General features: G+C 35.3%; 1 protein-coding gene across 8 annotated transcripts; it reads left to right on the plus strand.

Annotated features, from left to right (window-relative positions):
* The first annotated feature begins 430 nt into the window (after nucleotides 1-430).
* LOC125764799 (muscle calcium channel subunit alpha-1-like) lies at nucleotides 431-18,087 on the plus strand. 8 transcript variants are annotated; one of them, XR_007418489.1, is made up of 26 exons: nucleotides 431-1,738; nucleotides 1,947-2,709; nucleotides 2,774-3,019; nucleotides 3,159-3,418; nucleotides 3,492-3,685; nucleotides 3,749-4,262; nucleotides 4,609-4,834; nucleotides 4,928-5,138; nucleotides 5,233-5,353; nucleotides 5,467-5,674; nucleotides 5,771-5,856; nucleotides 6,705-6,831; nucleotides 8,786-9,082; nucleotides 9,144-9,231; nucleotides 9,756-9,863; nucleotides 10,840-10,947; nucleotides 13,131-13,183; nucleotides 13,283-13,429; nucleotides 13,521-13,992; nucleotides 14,073-14,174; nucleotides 14,252-14,440; nucleotides 14,525-15,451; nucleotides 15,534-15,910; nucleotides 16,006-16,058; nucleotides 16,355-16,471; nucleotides 17,313-17,404. XR_007418489.1 is itself a non-coding variant. In XM_049429379.1 (26 exons), exons 1-26 carry the CDS (start codon nucleotides 1,672-1,674, stop codon nucleotides 17,739-17,741), a joined length of 6,291 nt encoding a protein of 2,096 aa, XP_049285336.1. In that variant the 5' UTR covers nucleotides 439-1,671; the 3' UTR covers nucleotides 17,742-18,087. The 8 variants fall into 8 exon arrangements, 7 of the variants coding, with proteins under 7 accessions (XP_049285336.1, XP_049285337.1, XP_049285338.1 ...); XM_049429379.1 differs by lacking the exon at nucleotides 16,355-16,471 and adding an exon at nucleotides 17,514-18,087 and having other exon boundaries at nucleotides 439-1,738; nucleotides 17,313-17,431; XM_049429380.1 differs by lacking the exons at nucleotides 6,705-6,831; nucleotides 16,355-16,471 and adding exons at nucleotides 7,017-7,137; nucleotides 17,514-18,087 and having other exon boundaries at nucleotides 439-1,738; nucleotides 17,313-17,431.
* The last annotated feature ends 1,363 nt before the right edge of the window (nucleotides 18,088-19,450 follow it).

Consider the following 19,450-nt stretch of genomic DNA (forward strand, 5'->3'; position numbering starts at 1 on the left):
CTTTCAACCCTCATCAAAATCTCATAAAGTACATGTGTTACTTTCCATACGTACATCCCATATAAAGTTAGTTTTGAACAGACGATCGTAGAATCGACAAACCTTATGCTATGCTCTGTCATGTCATGTGCACAATGCAAAAATGTGTTATTGATGTAGTAGATAAGTAATCAGCAGTTTGTTAAAAGAAAGTTTATTAAACGTTATTCAATATTCTAGATCATTCAGAATATATACATTATCTAAAACGAAAACTACAGTTGCCTCAAATTCAAGTGCTACCATAGTATTGCAAGTATAATAAAAAGAAATTTTTTTGGTTCTTCAAGAGGAACGCAAAAAGTGACCGAAAGATCTAAGAAACTTAGACACATTCTCCTTTAATTGTTTTTTTTTTTCGTTAAAATTTCGTTACACGTTTAAAATAAAAGCATGCAATGTGTTGTACAAGTATGTGTGGAACATACAATTTATGTGTGGAAACATTTATAACCAGCAAAAGAAAATGTGTAGCGCATAGCGTTTCTCTTGAATTTAATTACGGTTGACAAAATCTCATATTAAAGCAATTTTTCTATAGTAATGTTGTACAAAACATGACTAAAAGATAGAAGACTTTTTGCCGAGATAAATATTAGAGCTCTAAAATGTTGATGGAACTATGTGCTGCGAGTCATCATGAGTAATTGAAGGCAGAGAATAAGCGAAACAATAAATGAAAGTATGAGCAAAATGAGTAAGTTGAATGATGCGAAGGGAACCACGAGTAAAACAGTAAATTTTTTGAGCATCCCTTATGTGATGTTAACTCGCTCCGTTCAAGATTCTGCGCACTGACGCTTTCACGCGCGAATAGTATTACCAACACACTTTTATGTAGCATTCTCAATTCCATGTAGTGAGAAGCTAAACAATAGTAATGAAAATAGAAAGTGTAAATTTAGAGACTTATCAACAATCTAGTGTAGAGATTTAAAGTGTGCTTCTATTGCAACACAACATGAGATAAAAGTTAAAGAAGTTAACAGCAAATCATTAGCAAAAAATTACACGTATTCCATAGTGAACATTACTTTCCATACATTACTGGTGTTGATGTAGGCTCTTCTGATAGTGTAGATATGTAATGTTTGATTGAACTACACTATAATGCCCTAAATGTTAGAAATTGGATTAGCACTTTAAAGAAACGATATGATACGCGTGTGATGTGGTGCGAAATAGCTGCAAAAGGTTTCGAAAAAACATTCTTCTTAGTTGGTGGAGTTGCTTGTACCAACATCGCTTGTTCTTATCCTAGCTTGCAACGAGTATTGCAATGCCGAATGTAGAAAGCACGGTCAAATCATCAGCGCCATTCATCATTTAAAGAATTTCCTTACTGTGCAAGTAATCATTCTATTGTATGAGCCTTGATATATAAGCTGTTACGGCTTATGAAATTGATGAGCTGTTTGCAGAAGAAATGCTTTGTGAAATAAGAAAAACCCCGTGCTGAGATAAGGTTGAAAAGATGGATGGAACACTAAGACAGAGGTTTGCTGAGCAAATGCTACAAACCGTTCCTCATAATGAGAAAAATAAACATTAATGGAAACGAGCGTACAGCCTTGTTTCATGCATTTTGTGCTGAAATAGTAGTAACAGTTAGCAAATATAGCTTTAGATAACATGGATCCTCCGCCAGACTTAGCAGAACATCATCATTCAAAAAGCCTTTCAACAGGCTTTCCAATTGGTAAGCGTTTTGAAATTAATGTTAAATTGTGGTACTGCACCCGTAGCCAAAGCACAATAATGACAAAATTGAAAATATATACAATAATCCTCTTTATAATGTACTCTCTGCGTGTGATTTAGTTGTGTGTATAGACCATATTTTAAAACAACATGTCTTAATAAATACGAGTATTTTACAATCTTCTTTTCGTTTTATTTTTTCCTAGGAGATCTTCTGGTTAATATTTCGAATTCAAACCAAGGACGAAATAAGAACAAGCTTAAGGATGTGTTTTCATCGGGAAACAAATTGATCGGTGCAATTCATACTTCCGACGCTTCGTATTCCTTAGCACCTCGGATATCTCCGGAACGTAGCGAACAACAGCCTGAGCAGCATAATCAATTTCTTGGCATATTGAACAAACCATTTTCACGCAACAAATCGTTGGGAACAAAAAAGTGGATCGAAAGTGAAGACACTGGTTCCGCTGAAAAACGTGTGCCAAATCGTTCAGGTGTTAGTGAATCGGCCGGTGGAAAAGTGAGAGCCCTTCGTCCGCATAAGAAAAGCTCATCGCGTTCATTTTTTCTCAAGCGGCAACATTCTTTGTCCGATGTATGGCAAACCACTTTGCGATCGACAACGGCAATGACTCAAGCAGCGGCAAAAATGGATGACACCGAAATAGTAAATAGTGCAGTGCGTGGCGATATTGGTATGGGTGGTGGTACTAATCACAATATCACCGGAATTGGGTTGACCGATGGACAGATGGGTGGTGGCGGCACTGGCGCTGGATCGGAACCGGCGGGAGCAACAGGTGGCGGAGCAATCAATATAGGCGGAACCACCATACCGATTGCACCAAAGAAACCTACCAGACGAGCAGGGGTAAAGCCTCAGCCTGATCGACCCATGCGAGCATTGTTCTGTCTGACTCGGACTAACCCTTTGCGGAAATTATGCATCGCTATAGTAGAATGGAAGTAAGTTTTATCCAGAATCTGGCAGTGTTGCTTATCGTCTAATATGATGAATATGATGTTTTAGGCCCTTCGAATACTTGATCCTGCTGACCATCTTTGCCAACTGTGTTGCCTTAGCTGTATACACCCCTTTTCCAAACAGTGATTCCAATAGCACAAATGCAGCGCTGGAAAAGATCGAGTATATATTTTTAGTGATTTTTACAGCGGAGTGTATAATGAAGTTGATCGCTTACGGGTTCATACTGCATCCAGGATCGTACTTACGTAATGGATGGAATATACTTGATTTTACCATTGTTGTTATAGGGTATGTATGGCTATGCGTATGTTTTAGGAGTTTTTTTTTCAAACCCATTTTCCCCGGGAAGAAATCAAAATTTCAAAAACATTGTTTGGCTCAATGAAATGCTATGGTTATACAAAACATTATTATCATTAATTTACAGAATGATATCTACTGCACTTTCCAATCTAATGAAGGAGGGATTTGATGTAAAAGCTCTCCGTGCGTTTCGTGTTCTTCGACCATTACGTTTAGTATCGGGAGTACCTAGTTTGCAAGTCGTTCTGAATTCCATCTTACGTGCCATGGTGCCTTTGCTACACATAGCCCTATTGGTGTTGTTTGTGATAATCATCTACGCTATCATTGGACTCGAGCTTTTCTCCGGAAAACTACACAAATCCTGCTTCCACAACGAGACCGGTACGTTAAAAATTTTGCCCAAAAGTAGTTGTGTCTAATGTAATGTGCACCTTTCGCAATGGCTCTATTGCAGGAGAGATAATGGATGATCCTCATCCATGTGGAGAAGACGGCTTTCATTGTGACACCATATCGCCGGAAATGGTATGCCGATATTACTGGGAAGGACCTAATTTTGGAATCACCAACTTCGACAACTTCGGTCTTTCGATGCTAACGGTTTTCCAATGCGTTACACTAGAAGGCTGGACGGATATGCTTTATTATGTATGTATACTCCATTTCTTGTGCTCTTGCATGGTTGCTCAATCTAGACTTTCTTTTCGCTAGATTGAAGATGCTATGGGTAGCAGTTGGCAATGGGTGTACTTTATTTCAATGGTCATTCTTGGTGCGTTCTTCGTGATGAACCTAATTCTTGGTGTGTTGAGTGGTGAATTTTCTAAAGAACGTACGAAGGCCAAAAACCGTGGAGATTTCCAAAAGCTACGAGAAAAACAGCAGATCGAAGAAGACCTTCGCGGATACCTAGACTGGATTACGCAAGCTGAGGACATTGATCCGGACAATGATGCAAGCGGAATGCCCGAAGGAAAGATGAAAAATACAATCGAACTGGATTCCTCGGACAATGTTGGGGAAGATGGAGAAGTGCAGCATGAATCCTGGTTTGCCAGGAAACGGAAATCGATCGATCGTGTCAATCGACGACTGCGGCGAGCCTGTCGTAAAGCAGTGAAGTCGCAAGCATTCTATTGGCTTATAATCATATTGGTGTTTTTAAATACCGGCGTGTTAGCTACTGAACACTATCGGCAGCCACCCTGGTTGGATGATTTCCAAGGTAAGGTTTACGTTTTACAGTACTGTTCAATCATGCTAAGTGTGTGCTTGTGAAATACGCCCTTGAAAAGTTCACAAACAATCGAACCTTCGCTCCAGCGTTTAACTAGTAGAGATGAAAAAAAGACCAAAGAAGAATCTTTTACATTTGAAATCATTTTAAATGGTAAGGATCTCTTTGGTCAGTAGCGTAAAACACGAAGAAAGTGGACAAACTTTGTGAACATTTCAATTATTGACTTCGTAACAAAAAGCGAAACGAACTGAAATTCATTCGTTAATCGTAACTATATCTTAGTGAATTGTGATGTTCTAATCAATTTATTTTGTTTGAATTATCATCGTAGAGTACACAAACATGTTTTTCGTGGCATTATTTACTATGGAAATGCTACTGAAAATGTACAGCTTAGGTTTTCAGGGATACTTTGTGTCTTTATTCAATCGGTTCGACTGTTTTGTCGTGATCGGTAGCATAGGTGAGATGATATTAACAAGCACTCAAATCATGCCTCCTCTCGGGGTATCCGTCCTGCGGTGCGTCCGATTACTACGTGTGTTCAAAGTGACTAAGTAAGTGTCTGTTTAAGCTAAATTGAGATCGAAGCAGTATGGAGGTTTTCATTATAAAACTGACACTTTTTTTTATTGTTACACGTTTCATAGGTACTGGCAATCGCTGTCGAATTTAGTAGCATCTTTATTGAACTCCATTCAATCCATTGCATCACTCTTGCTACTGCTGTTCTTGTTTATCGTTATATTTGCATTGCTGGGCATGCAAGTGTTTGGAGGAAAGTTTAATTTTAACAGTTCAATCGATAAACCGCGTTCAAATTTCGACAGCTTCGTTCAAAGCTTGTTGACGGTATTTCAGGTGAGTTGGATACTTTTTTCACTAACGATATGCGGATAATCGAAGTATCAGGCCGAACGTAACGAACTCAACTGAACGATGTTTTTTTTCACAGATACTGACTGGCGAAGATTGGAACGCAGTAATGTATGATGGAATTCAAGCATATGGAGGAGTGGCCTCTCTTGGAATTATTGCAAGCATTTATTTCATCATTCTGTTCATTTGCGGCAACTGTATCCTTTTAAAACATGTTTACTCATTTCAAAACATACGTTATACATGCTAAGATGTTTCGTAATTATTTGACATTATGGTAATGGTTTTCCTTAACCAATCGCATGAAAAGATATTTTGTTAAATGTTTTCTTGGCCATTGCTGTGGATAACTTAGCAGATGCGGACTCACTAACAACTGTGGAAAAGGAAGAAGGAGAAAATGCCGAGGGCGAGGAGGAAAAGTTATCTCATGAACCAACTCCAACAGAGCACGGTGATGATGGGTTTATGGAGCACGATAAAGACAATCTGGATTCTGATAATGATCCTATGAACATGTGAGTTAATAATAGGTGTTTTTGTGTAAAGTTGTTTGAAAAACAAATTGATTTTTTATCGTTTGATTCATTTGTAATATGCTTTTGCTTTTTAAGATCTGATGAATATGATGGACATGATTCGGATTCCAAAACACCTGTTGCAGAAGACGACGAAGGATATGAAGAGCAAGACACTCCAGGTTTGTACACTAGTGATAAGATCGAATGTGTTTGAAGAAGATACTTGAGTTGATTAATATATTAGACAAATCAATTTCATTTTTACTCATATTACTCCCGCGCAAACTAATATCTGCTCTTCTGGTGTTCGTAATCATTTTAAAGTCGATTAAGTTATAAACCTTCTTGATAAACCACTGAGTGGTACGCTACAGTAATAATTTTGTCAGTAAAATAAAATAATTGTTCTATTTAGTAATGCATTTTTCTCATACAATATTTTTTTCTGTAAGCCTATTGACTTCCAATTTCCAACAAATAATTTTCTCACAATCCGCTAGGACTTGTTGTACGTTTTTGATTAATGGCCGTTTTGCCAAACGTTTAAAACAGGTACTACAATAGTTTTGATAATTTGAATTCGCATGGTTTTTGACGAAAAAAGTCAATTTTTGGGTTAAAAAATAAACAATTACTTATATGTTGTTGAATTTTTCCTTCTAAAAATTGGAACAATTTTTTTACGAACTATTGAGTGGTGGTGTCTGTTGTATCACAGTCCGGGTGAGTTCCAGATTCGGTTTAATGCTTTGATGCATACATATCCCTGAACATTCAGTTATGCCGCCATGCAAACTGATTAATTAGCTACGCATTAATCAAAACTACAACGCGTAATTAGATATGCCTAGAGCCAAAAACCAGAGAGAGATCCTAAATCTCTTCTCATAAATCTTAATCTCAAAAATCGAAATTAGAGCAAATGTTGAAAAAGATTAATTATTACGAAGAGATTAATTATTATTATTCCATAACAAACGTATAGGAATTAAAAACTGTACTGTTATATTTTTCCATTTTTTCTTAGGTGAGACATTTGATGAGCCTCCTACTGCTTCAGCTCGTCCACGTCGCTTATCGGAATTAAGTGTGAAGAAATCGAAAAAACCCATTCCAAAATCGAACGCTCTGCTCATTTTCTCTCCTACGAACAGGTAATTTTTAATGGGCACTCAACGAATAGAATGAGTTTCAACCGAAAATGGGATCCATACAACGTTTAAATAATACCCATTTTTGATTCTTGAAAGCTCGTTCATTTCGTCGAGTGCCCCAAGTTTATAATACTAACGTATTTCTTTGTTTCTGTTTACTTTTGTTACAATGTTTCACAATACAGATTCACAAGATGGTGGGCTAAGGGTGGCTAGGCCACGTCGAATGTCTGAGTTGAATGTGATCAATACGATTGTACCAATACCGGACGGTTCAGCGTTTTTTATATTATCAAAAACAAACAGGTTGATGATAGATGATAATCTTGATTTAGTATTATATCGCTATTGCTTGCCCTTCCCGTGTCAATCAATGGCAAATGCTAAATTGCATTGTATTTTCCGGCATTTGTGCCTTGCGCTCTTTCTAGCTATCGTTCCTGTAAATAAGGAGTAGTGTGCATTTTTTCCCTCCGGCTGTTGATAAATAACCACTTAGTCTACTAATGCGTGTTATCAAATTTGGTAGCGTTTCTATAATTAACAAAATGCTATTAAATGTCTCAAAACAGTTATTATTAACCAGTAGCTTCATGATCCAATCGGTATTTTTTACTGAATTAACTTCTTCGGGAGTTTCAATTAAATCATTGGTACTAACGGTAATGAATTTAATTCAAAGATTATACTTCCTTTTTAATTAAACGCATGGATATATACACCTTAAACTTCCAATGAGCTGTTAAACTTTAGTAGACAATAAAATTTAAGCAACTGTTTGCAGGGTGCATAATTTACTGCAGTCGATATTCTAATTACTGATGCAATTAATTTAAGCATGGTTACATACGATATCTTTTAGAACATAACTATAAAAAATATAATACTTGCGACTCGCCGTGATTATTGCTCAACGTGAATAACGGGTTCGATAAACACAATTTTATATAATTAAAAACAGGAAATAATTCATTCAATTTTGAAAAACGATCGTCCATAGAGTGTTTATCATGAAAAAAAGAAATTAAGAAAATATAACGTTTTTCCAACATCACAATTTAATTAACTTTCTGATTGTTCAGTGTCATTGATATGAACAGCTTCTGATGATTTTATATCAAGCCAAAGTTTTTTTCAATATTCTGACTTCGACACCAAACAGCAAAAACAAAGGAATACCAGGCGCCAAAATGAGTGGGCAATATTTAATTGGTTCAAAGGTTTATATTAGGAGTAATTAGATAGTTTAGTTATATTAAACATTACTTATTTTCTAATTAGCGTAGAGAATTAACAAAACTTTTAAATGTACACCTTTAAGCGTATGAAAAACCTTTTTTTTAGAACAAATCGTGACGGTTTTACTGGTCTTTTATCGAAGCCCTCTAACAACCATTGAGTTTCTCACCGGAAACTATCAGAATCTTGTACATGTTGTATGGATTGAAATGAATTGAAAAGTTGATTTTTTTTATGGTACTTTCAAGCAATTAGTATGACCAATTTTAGTAAGTTGTGTGAAAAAAAAATTATGAAAATTATAAGTCAATAGGTTCACATGTCGCCGAGAAATTCTTATTATCCATTAAACGTATGCGTTTTTGCAGCGCTGTGAATTTTACTGTTTGGACTATATTTTTCATATTTGTCGGTATACTGATTTAATTGATATACCCCAAATATTTCTGATACCATAAGCTTTGAGAACATGTATTAATTATTTTTCGATTTATATTGTTCTTGCTGATTATATATCTCCCCTTAATCGACATGACTAACGTAAAAATGAAATGATAATCAACTTCTATTGTCTGTAAATATAGCTGTTTTTTACCCGGCAATCGTGCAAACCTAACAAATGATTCTTGTCCCGTTATGTTCAAAGCTAAACTCTCTTTCCTGCAGTGTGTTTTAAATTGTACTAACATTGGTTAATTTTTTTTTCTTTCATTAGATTTCGCATATTTTGCCATTGGTTATGCAATCATAGCACATTCGGCAACATTATTCTCGTATGTATCATGTTTTCATCAGCCATGTTGGCGGCTGAGGACCCCCTTAATGCGAACAGTGAGAGGAATCAGATATTGAACTATTTCGACTACTTCTTTACATCGGTATTCACAATCGAGCTGCTGTTGAAGCTGGTTTCATACGGGTTTCTGTTCCATGACGGGGCATTCTGTCGATCAGCATTTAATTTGCTGGATCTGTTAGTCGTATGTGTGTCACTGATATCAATGTTCTTCAGGTAAGACTGCTGAAAATAAATTCGTTTTTTCCTATTTTGTGTAATGCATTCTTCGTTTCAGTTCTGGTGCCATCTCTGTGATAAAAATACTTCGAGTACTTCGTGTTCTCCGACCATTACGTGCAATTAATCGTGCAAAAGGATTGAAGGTAAGATGATGAGCGTTATATTTTACATTTTAATAGCAGGAAGAGAAAATGAAACGTGAATTTCCCCTCGTTCCACTGCTTAATTTTGGTTATCATGATGCAATGCTTTCGCGGTGATTTTTTGCAAAATGTTAATTTTGGACGACAGTTTCGTTGACGATGCAATATTTGTACCCGTGAAGATGTAATTTTGTTCATATGACATAACAAATTAGCTGGGTGTGTACACAACTTCTGATAGAGAATTTGGTATAAGCAGAAGGGATTAAACTTGGATAAAATTAGATTCGATTCCACATATTTGTGTATCGAATGTAACGCTAAGTATGGATACTATAGGACATTGTCCATTACTTTACGCATTTCTAATAATCTCACAGAGGATGTTTAAGCTTCTTATCTATGCTTGAAATATGACTCTAGACATTTCTTATGCCTGGATTCAGTTGAACTGTTTGCTTGGTTCAGATTAATGCATTCAGTACATCTTTTTTAACATTTCAATTCTTCTATATAATTCTCAGCATGTTGTGCAATGCGTTATAGTAGCAGTAAAGACCATCGGCAATATTGTACTGGTCACTTGCTTGCTACAGTTTATGTTCGCCGTAATTGGAGTGCAGTTGTATAAGGTAGGACGCAAAATGCGGCCCAACGTGTTTATGATTCTGTTACATTGAGATTTGTGTTTGATTTGGAGTTTCGTTTACTTTGAGTTGTTCTTTAGTTCAGATTATTTCTTGTGTTTTTCCTGATATTGTGTTTTCCACTTTTATATTATTCAACGCTATTCGGTGTCCCATACAAGGGCGCGTTACCATTAATTTTCCTTTGGTGTTGTTGATGTTTTCTTCAATTATGGTTTTAATCAAGGCTTATACTTTCAGCTATAATTAGCTTACATTTTTATTCCCTTTGCGATCTTCTAAAACGAATGCTTTATTTCTTATTGATTTGGATTTTAAGTTGGTATCAATTTTTTTTCTCCTTGGTTTGTAATGTGGACATTTATGAATATTAAAACCCATATATTTTCGGTTGGAAACTTGTTTTTATTGTTATATTTATTCAAACGGATTCTTATTCTGTAAAAATGATTACACTGATTGCAGTTAAGATCTAAACTATTTGTCCCATTTAACCAAAAGGCGGAAAAAGCGTAAACGGAACAATCGTATTTATAGACTTTGTTCAAAGGTAAAAACTAAGATCATAAAAACGTTGAATTGGAAACTTTAACAGTAAAAATTAATTGTTTTAATTATATTTAACTACTAACTTAATAGGATATGAGTGAAAACAATTACTTCAGCTAATAAGAACAGTTTCCCAAAATGGAATGTTACATCATTGTGTCTACTTCAAAACTATACAACGGTGTGATTATAAAACGTACGCTTTGTGTTTTTTTTTAATTACGAAGGGGCTGTATAGCTGAAATACATAAAATACACAAATAACTCATGCACATCGGTGAAGCCTCGAAGCGTCTGAACGCATCAATAAATTGGAAAAGGAAATCAATTATAAAAATATGCAAACCACGAATCTTTAAAATGAAACCCTTTTTAACTATCATTCTTTCCCGTACATTCAAATTCTTCTCAGTACGTAGTAAAATGTGTGATAGTTGCCATCAAAACGATCGGCAACATTATGCTAGTGACGTACCTCTTGCAGTTTATGTTTGCTGTGATTGGAGTACAATTGTTTAAGGTAATTGATAGCTCGTTTATTGGCTGTTATTGTTTCACTTTAGCCGTCTAGTTAGGCATATGATGTTATCTACTTTGCAACCTACACGCCTATTTTATTTTCATTCCCTATTGTTTATGATATTTTGTTTCTAATATTACATAGAATCATCATTGTAAGATGTTAATTTAGTTGTTCTTAGTAGAGCTTGACATGTTATTGTAATGATTCATACTTTTTGTTACATGTAGGAAAAAAACCATTTGTTATCATAAACATACACAGTTGTTATTTGATTATTTATGTACATATATATTTATAGTAAAAGTAATTTTGTTGTTCATGTTGTTTAACCGTTGTGGTTTGTGTCATTTTTATCACTTTTTCTGACACTTTGTTATTACTCTTTAGCAATATCTAACAAAAAATTTTAATGGTGACTTAATAAAACCCACCAACTATTATTTTGGTTTTAAAACATTAAATAGATTTTGAATAAACTTCAAGCTGAATGTATGTAGTTTTAAAAAAATCTACACGATCCTTTTAAAAATATATTTTTACGAATAGAAAATTCTAATGAACACTATTTTTGTCAAATTGCTTGCTCATGCGTTAAATTACATATACACGAGTATTTTGCATGCCGAAATGCATGTCGGTTAAATGGAAATCGAATTAAAAAGCTAAGAAAGCATTATGTTTACAACTTTGAGAGAGAGAGAGAGAAAGAGAGAAATAAAGAGAATGATGAAATATTTTTGATGAAATATTGAACTTCTGTTTAGTAGGAATGTTCGTAGGCATAGTTTTGAAAAGAAGGTTTAAATAAGACAAGCTTTGTATAAAGAAAGGTTAAGAGAAAAATAAATATATAAGCAATGATTATATACACATTATTCTGCGGAATACATACAGTAAATTTATTAAAATTAACAAAAAATCCATCGTTGAATTAAAGAAATTTTAAGCTTAGCTTGAAGTTTCTTAAATGTGATTGTTGGAAAGCTAATTTCTAAGAAACTTTCACTCTTCAGAAAAAGTAATACTGTATCAATTATTGAAAAACACTGAAAGCACATCTACCTATTAATATGGTTCCGAATGATTAAATAATTTAGTCCTATCGTGTTTGCGGAGTATGATAAACTTCCATTATCATCCTATGTTTTAGTAAGTTATTATTAAAAAAAATTATAATGGTAATCATAGGCGAAGTATGGAAATTGATGATTATCGCAATGATGGACAGCCTTTCATAAAATTTTGATTAAACATCTTCCACGTTTGCTATCATTACCACAGACATGGATGAATTTCTGTAAGTATTTATGTATCTATGAGAACATTTGGGGAAAAGTATGCAATTAATTATGTTGGCGCATTGTTCTATAAGATACAGCACAATTCCATAAAAGTTGGCTCCTTTGTGTGTGTGGAAATCATCATGGTTATGGTTATGCTTCTTGAGTTTTGAGTGAAAAAATATATACACGCCACATGTTCTAACTCGGCAGTAGGGCCTTTAAAGCCTATTAAGGTGTGTCTTCTACTATTGTTGTATTGCGGGTATCATGTACGGCAATGGATGAATTTAGCTGAAAATAGTATGAAAAACCAAATCCAAACATGATAGAAAAACTTTAATAAAGTCATGCAAATTTCCGGCAGCAATCATAATAGTGCAAATAATAGTGCAATTATTCGTTTGCAGGTGCACTATCTGTCTGTGGTTTTGTGAAATTGTTTACTGTTTTACCTTAACGTGTTTGATTTCTTAGTTTTTGTCTTTACATTATATATGTAGTGTAGTTGTGAGTGTGATACTAGATTTTTTTAAAAATATTGTGTGTTACATGTGTGCATGCATTAAATGCTTCTTATTTCCTATAACTGAGCTGTAACTTGCACTTATCTCATAGGCTATTTGCTAAAAGTATGTTTTATGTATGTACTAATTGCATCCAAATTAAATGTATGTAACGGTAGTTAATTTGATGTTTGATTGCGTTAAATTTACGTTAATGTAAGGCTTTTTAAATGTATAAAATTTTAAACTTGGACAATATGGTAATTGCCTATTAAAACCTTTGACGGGTGTGAATCAAACAAGCATATTTAAATTTTAATTGATTTGAATTTAATTAAATCGAAAATCAAACAAACCTAACAATCAACACTAATATTTGTTGTATTTTATTTAGGGAAAATTCTTTTCATGCTCTGATGGCTCGAAAATGCAAGAATCAGAATGCCAGTGAGTATGAAATGAAAACTATACATATATGCAAATAATTACTAACGTGACGTCATCGGTTATCTATAAACCTTTATTATATTATGTTTTCAATTGCAGTGGCACTTATCTGGTATATGAAGATGGCAACGTAGATAAGCCTGTATCAAAAGAAAGATATTGGTCTAGAAATCGTTTCCACTTTGATGACGTTTCGAAAGCCATGCTGACTCTCTTCACTGTATCTACTTTTGAAGGATGGCCTGGGTAAGCAAATATATAATATAGTTAAATCTATTTTATGGATATAACTATCGCTGTACAAATTATAACATTAATAATCATGTTCTATCTAAAGGTTATTGTATGTGTCGATCGACTCCCACGAAGAAGATTCCGGACCAATTCACAATTTCCGCCCAATAGTTGCGGCATACTACATAATATACATCATCATAATAGCATTCTTCATGGTAAACATCTTTGTCGGTTTCGTTATCGTCACATTCCAAAATGAAGGCGAACAGGAGTATAAAAACTGCGATCTGGATAAAAATCAACGTAATTGCATAGAATTTGCGTTGAAGGCGAAACCGATACGGCGCTACATACCGAAACACAGGATACAATACAAAGTGTGGTGGTTCGTTACATCACAACCATTTGAGTATATGATATTTATACTGATCATGATCAACACAATAACCCTTTCGATGAAATTTTATCGTCAACCAGAGATTTATACAGAAGTTCTTGATTTGTTAAACCTAATCTTCACGGCGGTATTTGCACTGGAGTTCGTTTTTAAATTGGCAGCATTCAGGTTTAAGGTAAGTTTAGGGTTGCTTAAACAAAGCAACTATCTATATCTTATTTTAAAATATCTTATTTTAAAATCTTCTTTTTTTAGAACTATTTTGGAGATGCATGGAACGTGTTCGATTTTATAATTGTACTCGGTAGTTTCATCGATATCGTATATTCAGAAGTTAACATTAGTAAAGGAATGAAGGTGAGTATGGTTTACATGAGTTATTGAATGTTTACGATGGGTACTAATGTTAGCTTTTGGTTTATTTCCTACCATAGGGAGGATCTAGTATTATTTCCATAAACTTTTTCCGACTTTTTCGTGTAATGCGGTTGGTAAAACTGTTGGCCAGAGGTGAAGGAATTCGTACACTTTTGTGGACCTTTATCAAATCTTTTCAAGCACTGCCGTATGTTGCATTACTGATAGTGATGTTGTTTTTCATCTACGCTGTAATTGGTATGCAGGTAAGTAAAACACTTTAACCATTTTGAAAACACATTGACACAAGTTCTTGTACAATAGTTAATATATCTCCTTCACTATTTCAGGTGTTTGGAAAAATAGCTATGGACGATGACACATCGATACATCGAAACAATAACTTTCAAACCTTTCCACAAGCGGTATTGGTTCTATTTCGATCAGCCACCGGTGAAGCTTGGCAGGACATTATGCTGGATTGTTCTGCTCGTCCAGGGGAGGTGAACTGTGATGCAAAATCGGATGATGCAGGCTCTCCCGAAGGATGCGGCTCAAGCATTGCGTTCCCATACTTCATCTCATTTTACGTCCTTTGTTCGTTCCTAATCATAAATCTGTTTGTGGCGGTCATCATGGATAACTTTGATTATCTTACGCGAGATTGGTCCATACTGGGTCCCCACCATCTTGACGAGTTTGTACGGCTGTGGAGCGAATACGATCCTGATGCGAAAGGCCGCATCAAGCATCTCGATGTGGTGACACTGTTGCGCAAAATATCACCACCACTCGGGTTCGGTAAGCTATGTCCGCACCGAGTCGCTTGTAAACGACTTGTATCGATGAATATGCCACTAAACAGTGATGGTACGGTGCTGTTTAATGCGACACTGTTCGCTGTGGTGCGCACCTCGTTGAAAATCAAAACCGAGGGCAACATCGACGATGCGAATGCAGAATTGCGGAACACAATCAAGCAGATTTGGAAGCGAACAAATCCGAAACTGTTGGATCAGGTCGTTCCTCCGCCGGGAGTCGATGATGAGGTAACCGTAGGTAAATTTTATGCAACGTTTTTGATACAAGATTACTTCAGACGGTTCAAAAAGCGCAAAGAAAACGATAATAAGCTCAACAGCGATCAGAACAAACGGCGCACTATGACCCTACAGGCTGGATTGAGAACATTACATGAAGCGGGTCCCGAACTGAAACGAGCTATCTCGGGGAACCTAGAGGAAATTGGTGATGACAATCCGGAACCATCGCATCGGGTATGTTGTGCTGATATAAGTTAGCTAGAATAATAAATATGTAGTTCAGAGTGTAGCTAATTTTGATTTTTACACTCTACAGCGTAACCATACTCTCTTTGGTAATGTTTGGTCGTCCATTCGACGTCCGGGTCCGTTTGGATCTAAACAAAAATGGAGCTCAAACAACAATAAAATGTCTGCCACATCCATGGCCGCCTCTGCTGCTATGCATACAGTTTTAACAGGACCTAACGATGGGTCAAGCCAAACAGATATAAAGCCAAAGCTGAACTGTGTGAACAGTTCTAACACTTACAATCATGTAGCTGAAAGCATTCTGCATGCCGTGCATGATGAGCCACTAGGACGAAGCTTCGGCAATGGGTTTGGTGCGGGTAGCGCAGGAAATCCGGGTGACATTCCGCTTCGCCCACTCGTTTTAGATGATTCGTCCAACCTGAAAAGAATGACTGCCAAGTGAGTATATACCATAATTGCCGTTGAACATGATTTGTTTACAAACTAATAACATTCTATTTTTTATTCATTTACAATACGTTCCGTTTCCTAAGTGCTACTAGTATTAACATCGGCACGCACAACAAATCGAACTTGAAAATGATTGGTAAGTTTATTATTTGACATTAAATTCCAAACACATGGCATTACACCTTAACCATATCAACCTATTATTCTCAAGCTCTTCCGAGAGGAGTAATGGGAATCATTGGCAGCGAAACGATAATATTGTTTGAAAATAGTTTTATGTCTGATAAAGTAAATCAAATTGTTTCTGGAGCAAGCAAAACAAATAGCACAATGCAAACTTTATCGTTTGTGTTTCTCTTTTCTTCTATCCATTTGTCAATACATAATGATGCATCGCTTGATACAAATCGTACAAATCTCATTGATGCACAGATCCAGCACAGGGTTACACCATCCACTCTGAAGGCGTGGACAGATAACACCATCGCCTGTTTCTTGAGAGCCCAACAATCCAAAGCAACAGAATGTTAAAAATGTGGTTTTCAGTGGGTGCGTAATTCTTGATTACAGCGCGAAAACAAATGAAAAATGTCTTTCTTATTTGGGTTTATGTTCATTTCAAGGTGTAATTTTATCCCTTAGAACTAAGCTGTTTCCAGAAATTGATGAATTGAGTATCACAAAGAAGCTGCAATGACAATTAAAACATTCACTAGCTTTTGTTTTTTTTTTGCTGTGCTGTTTAGGTGTACATCAAACAGTTATGGTTTTTAAAAATGTAACTAATATCTAGATGTATTGATTTTTATGTGTATACTACATTATTTTAATTTTGTCAAAACCGAAAAACGTGAATGAAATGACAATCATGCAATATTGGATATCTATGGATATACACACGTTTAGTATTTTAAAACAATACCCTCTTACAATTCCTCTTACATTCTTTATTTACTCACTTGGCTAATTTTTTATGTTTTTGTTTGTATTGAAATCTGTTATCTTGATTGAATAATAGCTGCATAACTTGATGTGTTTTTTATGCAATCTCGAAAATCTGATATGTTTAAACAACTACGCCAATAGCAAAATTTTACAAATGTTTGTTGAAATGATGGCTTAGTACCTTTATGTGCCATTCCCTAACAAATTTCTTGAAGATTCTTGAAGATGCAATTGAAGATTGCAAAATGAATACATAGAGTTATGCTTGAATTGATATGCAGTTCGATATTGTGTCAAAATTTCTGTCTCTGTACATTGAACATTATGTAGTACTTCAAAATTCATCCATATTTATTATTATTACGGCTCGTGACTTTGTGTGACACAAGCGTCGTTTTAAATGTAGTTAATTAATTATGATGTCGGTTGCTTAAACTGTTTTCAGATAATCAGGTAGCTAATTTCGAAGAAGATCGTCTTATCCACTCAACGCCGAGTAGTCCTCAAGAAACCCATAAATTAACGGGCGAAGTTATCGGGTCAGCCGAAAGTCTCGTGGGTAGGGTATGTACATTGAACATGTTGAACTTATGTGTAGTAAGTTTGAAATTTACAACTTATGTCTATTTTTTTAAATCTGTTTCAGGTACTAGCGCAACAGGGACTGGGTAAATATTGTGATCTTGATTTAGTACATTGTGCTCAAATGGAAATGCAAGAAGCGCTAGACATGACGCAGGAAGAAATGGATTTAGCGGCTCACGAGCTGATGCTGGAAGAGCGTTTTAACAGAAAAAACGGAGCACCTCTGAAAGGCCAACCGAAGCGCGGAACCAACACTAGGAACAATAAGAATCAACAACCGCTTTTATAGCACCAAACTAGCTTAATAAGCCTAGTCGTCGCCGTAGGCGGATATCTTTTATATAAAAATAATAGCTCTCATTTTCTCATTAAATGCTAGCCCCTAGAAAGATGTTACATTTTTTTTAGGTTGAATTCAATTTTTTTTGACACTAAAGTTAACACCCACTATTAGCCTGCGATTTATCCAGACATCCAGCAACACAAAGCGCACAACAGTTCAGTTTAAAACATTTTCATGAAGAAACTGAACGTATCAAGTTGTTCCTTGGTAGTTGTTCTACTACCAAGGATCGCGAATTAATTATTTGTGCCATCATCAACAAGAAATAAACGCATAACTACTTGGAATAAAACGGGACAGCGAATGCCATCGGATGGGAAAGAAACGGTGAAAATAGGAAAACGAAAAGAGGCAAACGTTCATTACAGTACATATGTATAACTAGAAACTCTGATATTCAACCATTTGCCACTTAGCTCGATCTGTGTGTCGGAAATGAGTTTTGAGAGTAATACAAACATTGTTAAGAAAGAAAAATTTGCAATCCAAAAACGCATAAACAATTTTTTTTATGTGTTTTTTCTGGTTTTTGAGATATTATGACAAAATAAAGTTTAAAAAATGTATACAAACTTTATTTTTAAAATACTCCCATTTCTCCCCGAAAATAAAAAACGTCAAACTTATAAATGCAAACACAGTTTTTATCTCATGTTGGGTAATGAATTGCAAGTCTGCTAATAATATTTGCAGTTCTGCAGTCAGACTTCGTTAGATTTCGCTTCACAATCTGTACGATCGTTCCACCATTTGATTATCTTATAAATTAGAATAATTAGAGTATAAATTAGAATTTATGTCTCTGGCCTAGTGCTTCGGCATCGTTGTATTTTGTCTTCGTCGCATTAATAATTAGTACAATTCTAGTGATGTAACGTTTCAATAGGAGTACACTTCGGATAATTGGACAGATGATACGTGTCATGATGTAATGTAAGTATGATTATCATAGATGTAACAAAATGGATTAGCCTAAGCACATGGTGAGAATCATAACTTTTCGAACCACAATGGCTAATAGAGAGGTGGGCCTATTCACAAGAATTTTCTATTGCCATCTGTGATATAAGGACTAGCCCAGCATCACACACTACCACCAGTTGTGACTTCTCTGGCTAAAGTTCTAGAACATTTGTTTTCCTGCGTGGTTTCCCATGGTTCTATTAAACTGTTACGTAATTGGCTTCTTAAAAGTTGGAAATGTCAGATAACACATCAGAACACATTTTGGCAAATGAAACGCGTTTAGAGATGACAGTCTATCAAAATGTGTCGTAATGTGGCGATCAGTAGAATGGATTTCTATTTGTCATGTTATCTACAAACTTTATACTATGCTACTACTGAGGACAGCAAAGCATAGCAAAAGCATCACAGTCCATATAAAACCAGAAAACGAACAGTTTTATTAGTCAATGCTGTTAGTTTCTAGCATCAAATTGCTGCCAAAAAGTAAATAGTAAATAGCAAAAAGTAAATCAATTACGAGTGACATGCTGTGAAGATTCTTTTTGAATTTGCCGGCTTTTTATTTTAAAATTGCAAAAATAAAATATCAATCGGCATCTTGTAGCTTGAATGTACTGTTTAATTCGACTCAAAACGGTACCGTTTTCGACAAATAGATACTAAGCAGCATCTAATATAAGATGACT

This window comes from Anopheles funestus, chromosome 2RL (genome assembly GCF_943734845.2).
Source record: "Anopheles funestus chromosome 2RL, idAnoFuneDA-416_04, whole genome shotgun sequence".
Lineage (NCBI taxonomy): Eukaryota > Metazoa > Arthropoda > Insecta > Diptera > Culicidae > Anopheles > Anopheles funestus.

Excerpts from the sequence above, each read along its gene's own strand:
- LOC125764799 (XM_049429379.1), top strand. The coding sequence starts at position 1,672 with ATGGATCCTCCGCCAGACTTAGCAGAACATCATCATTCAAAAAGCCTT. Across the intron at positions 4,835-4,927 it reads CGTGTGTTCAAAGTGACTAA|GTACTGGCAATCGCTGTCGA; the intron begins GTAAGTGTCTGT and ends CACGTTTCATAG. Across the intron at positions 14,441-14,524 it reads ACGCTGTAATTGGTATGCAG|GTGTTTGGAAAAATAGCTAT; the intron begins GTAAGTAAAACA and ends TCACTATTTCAG.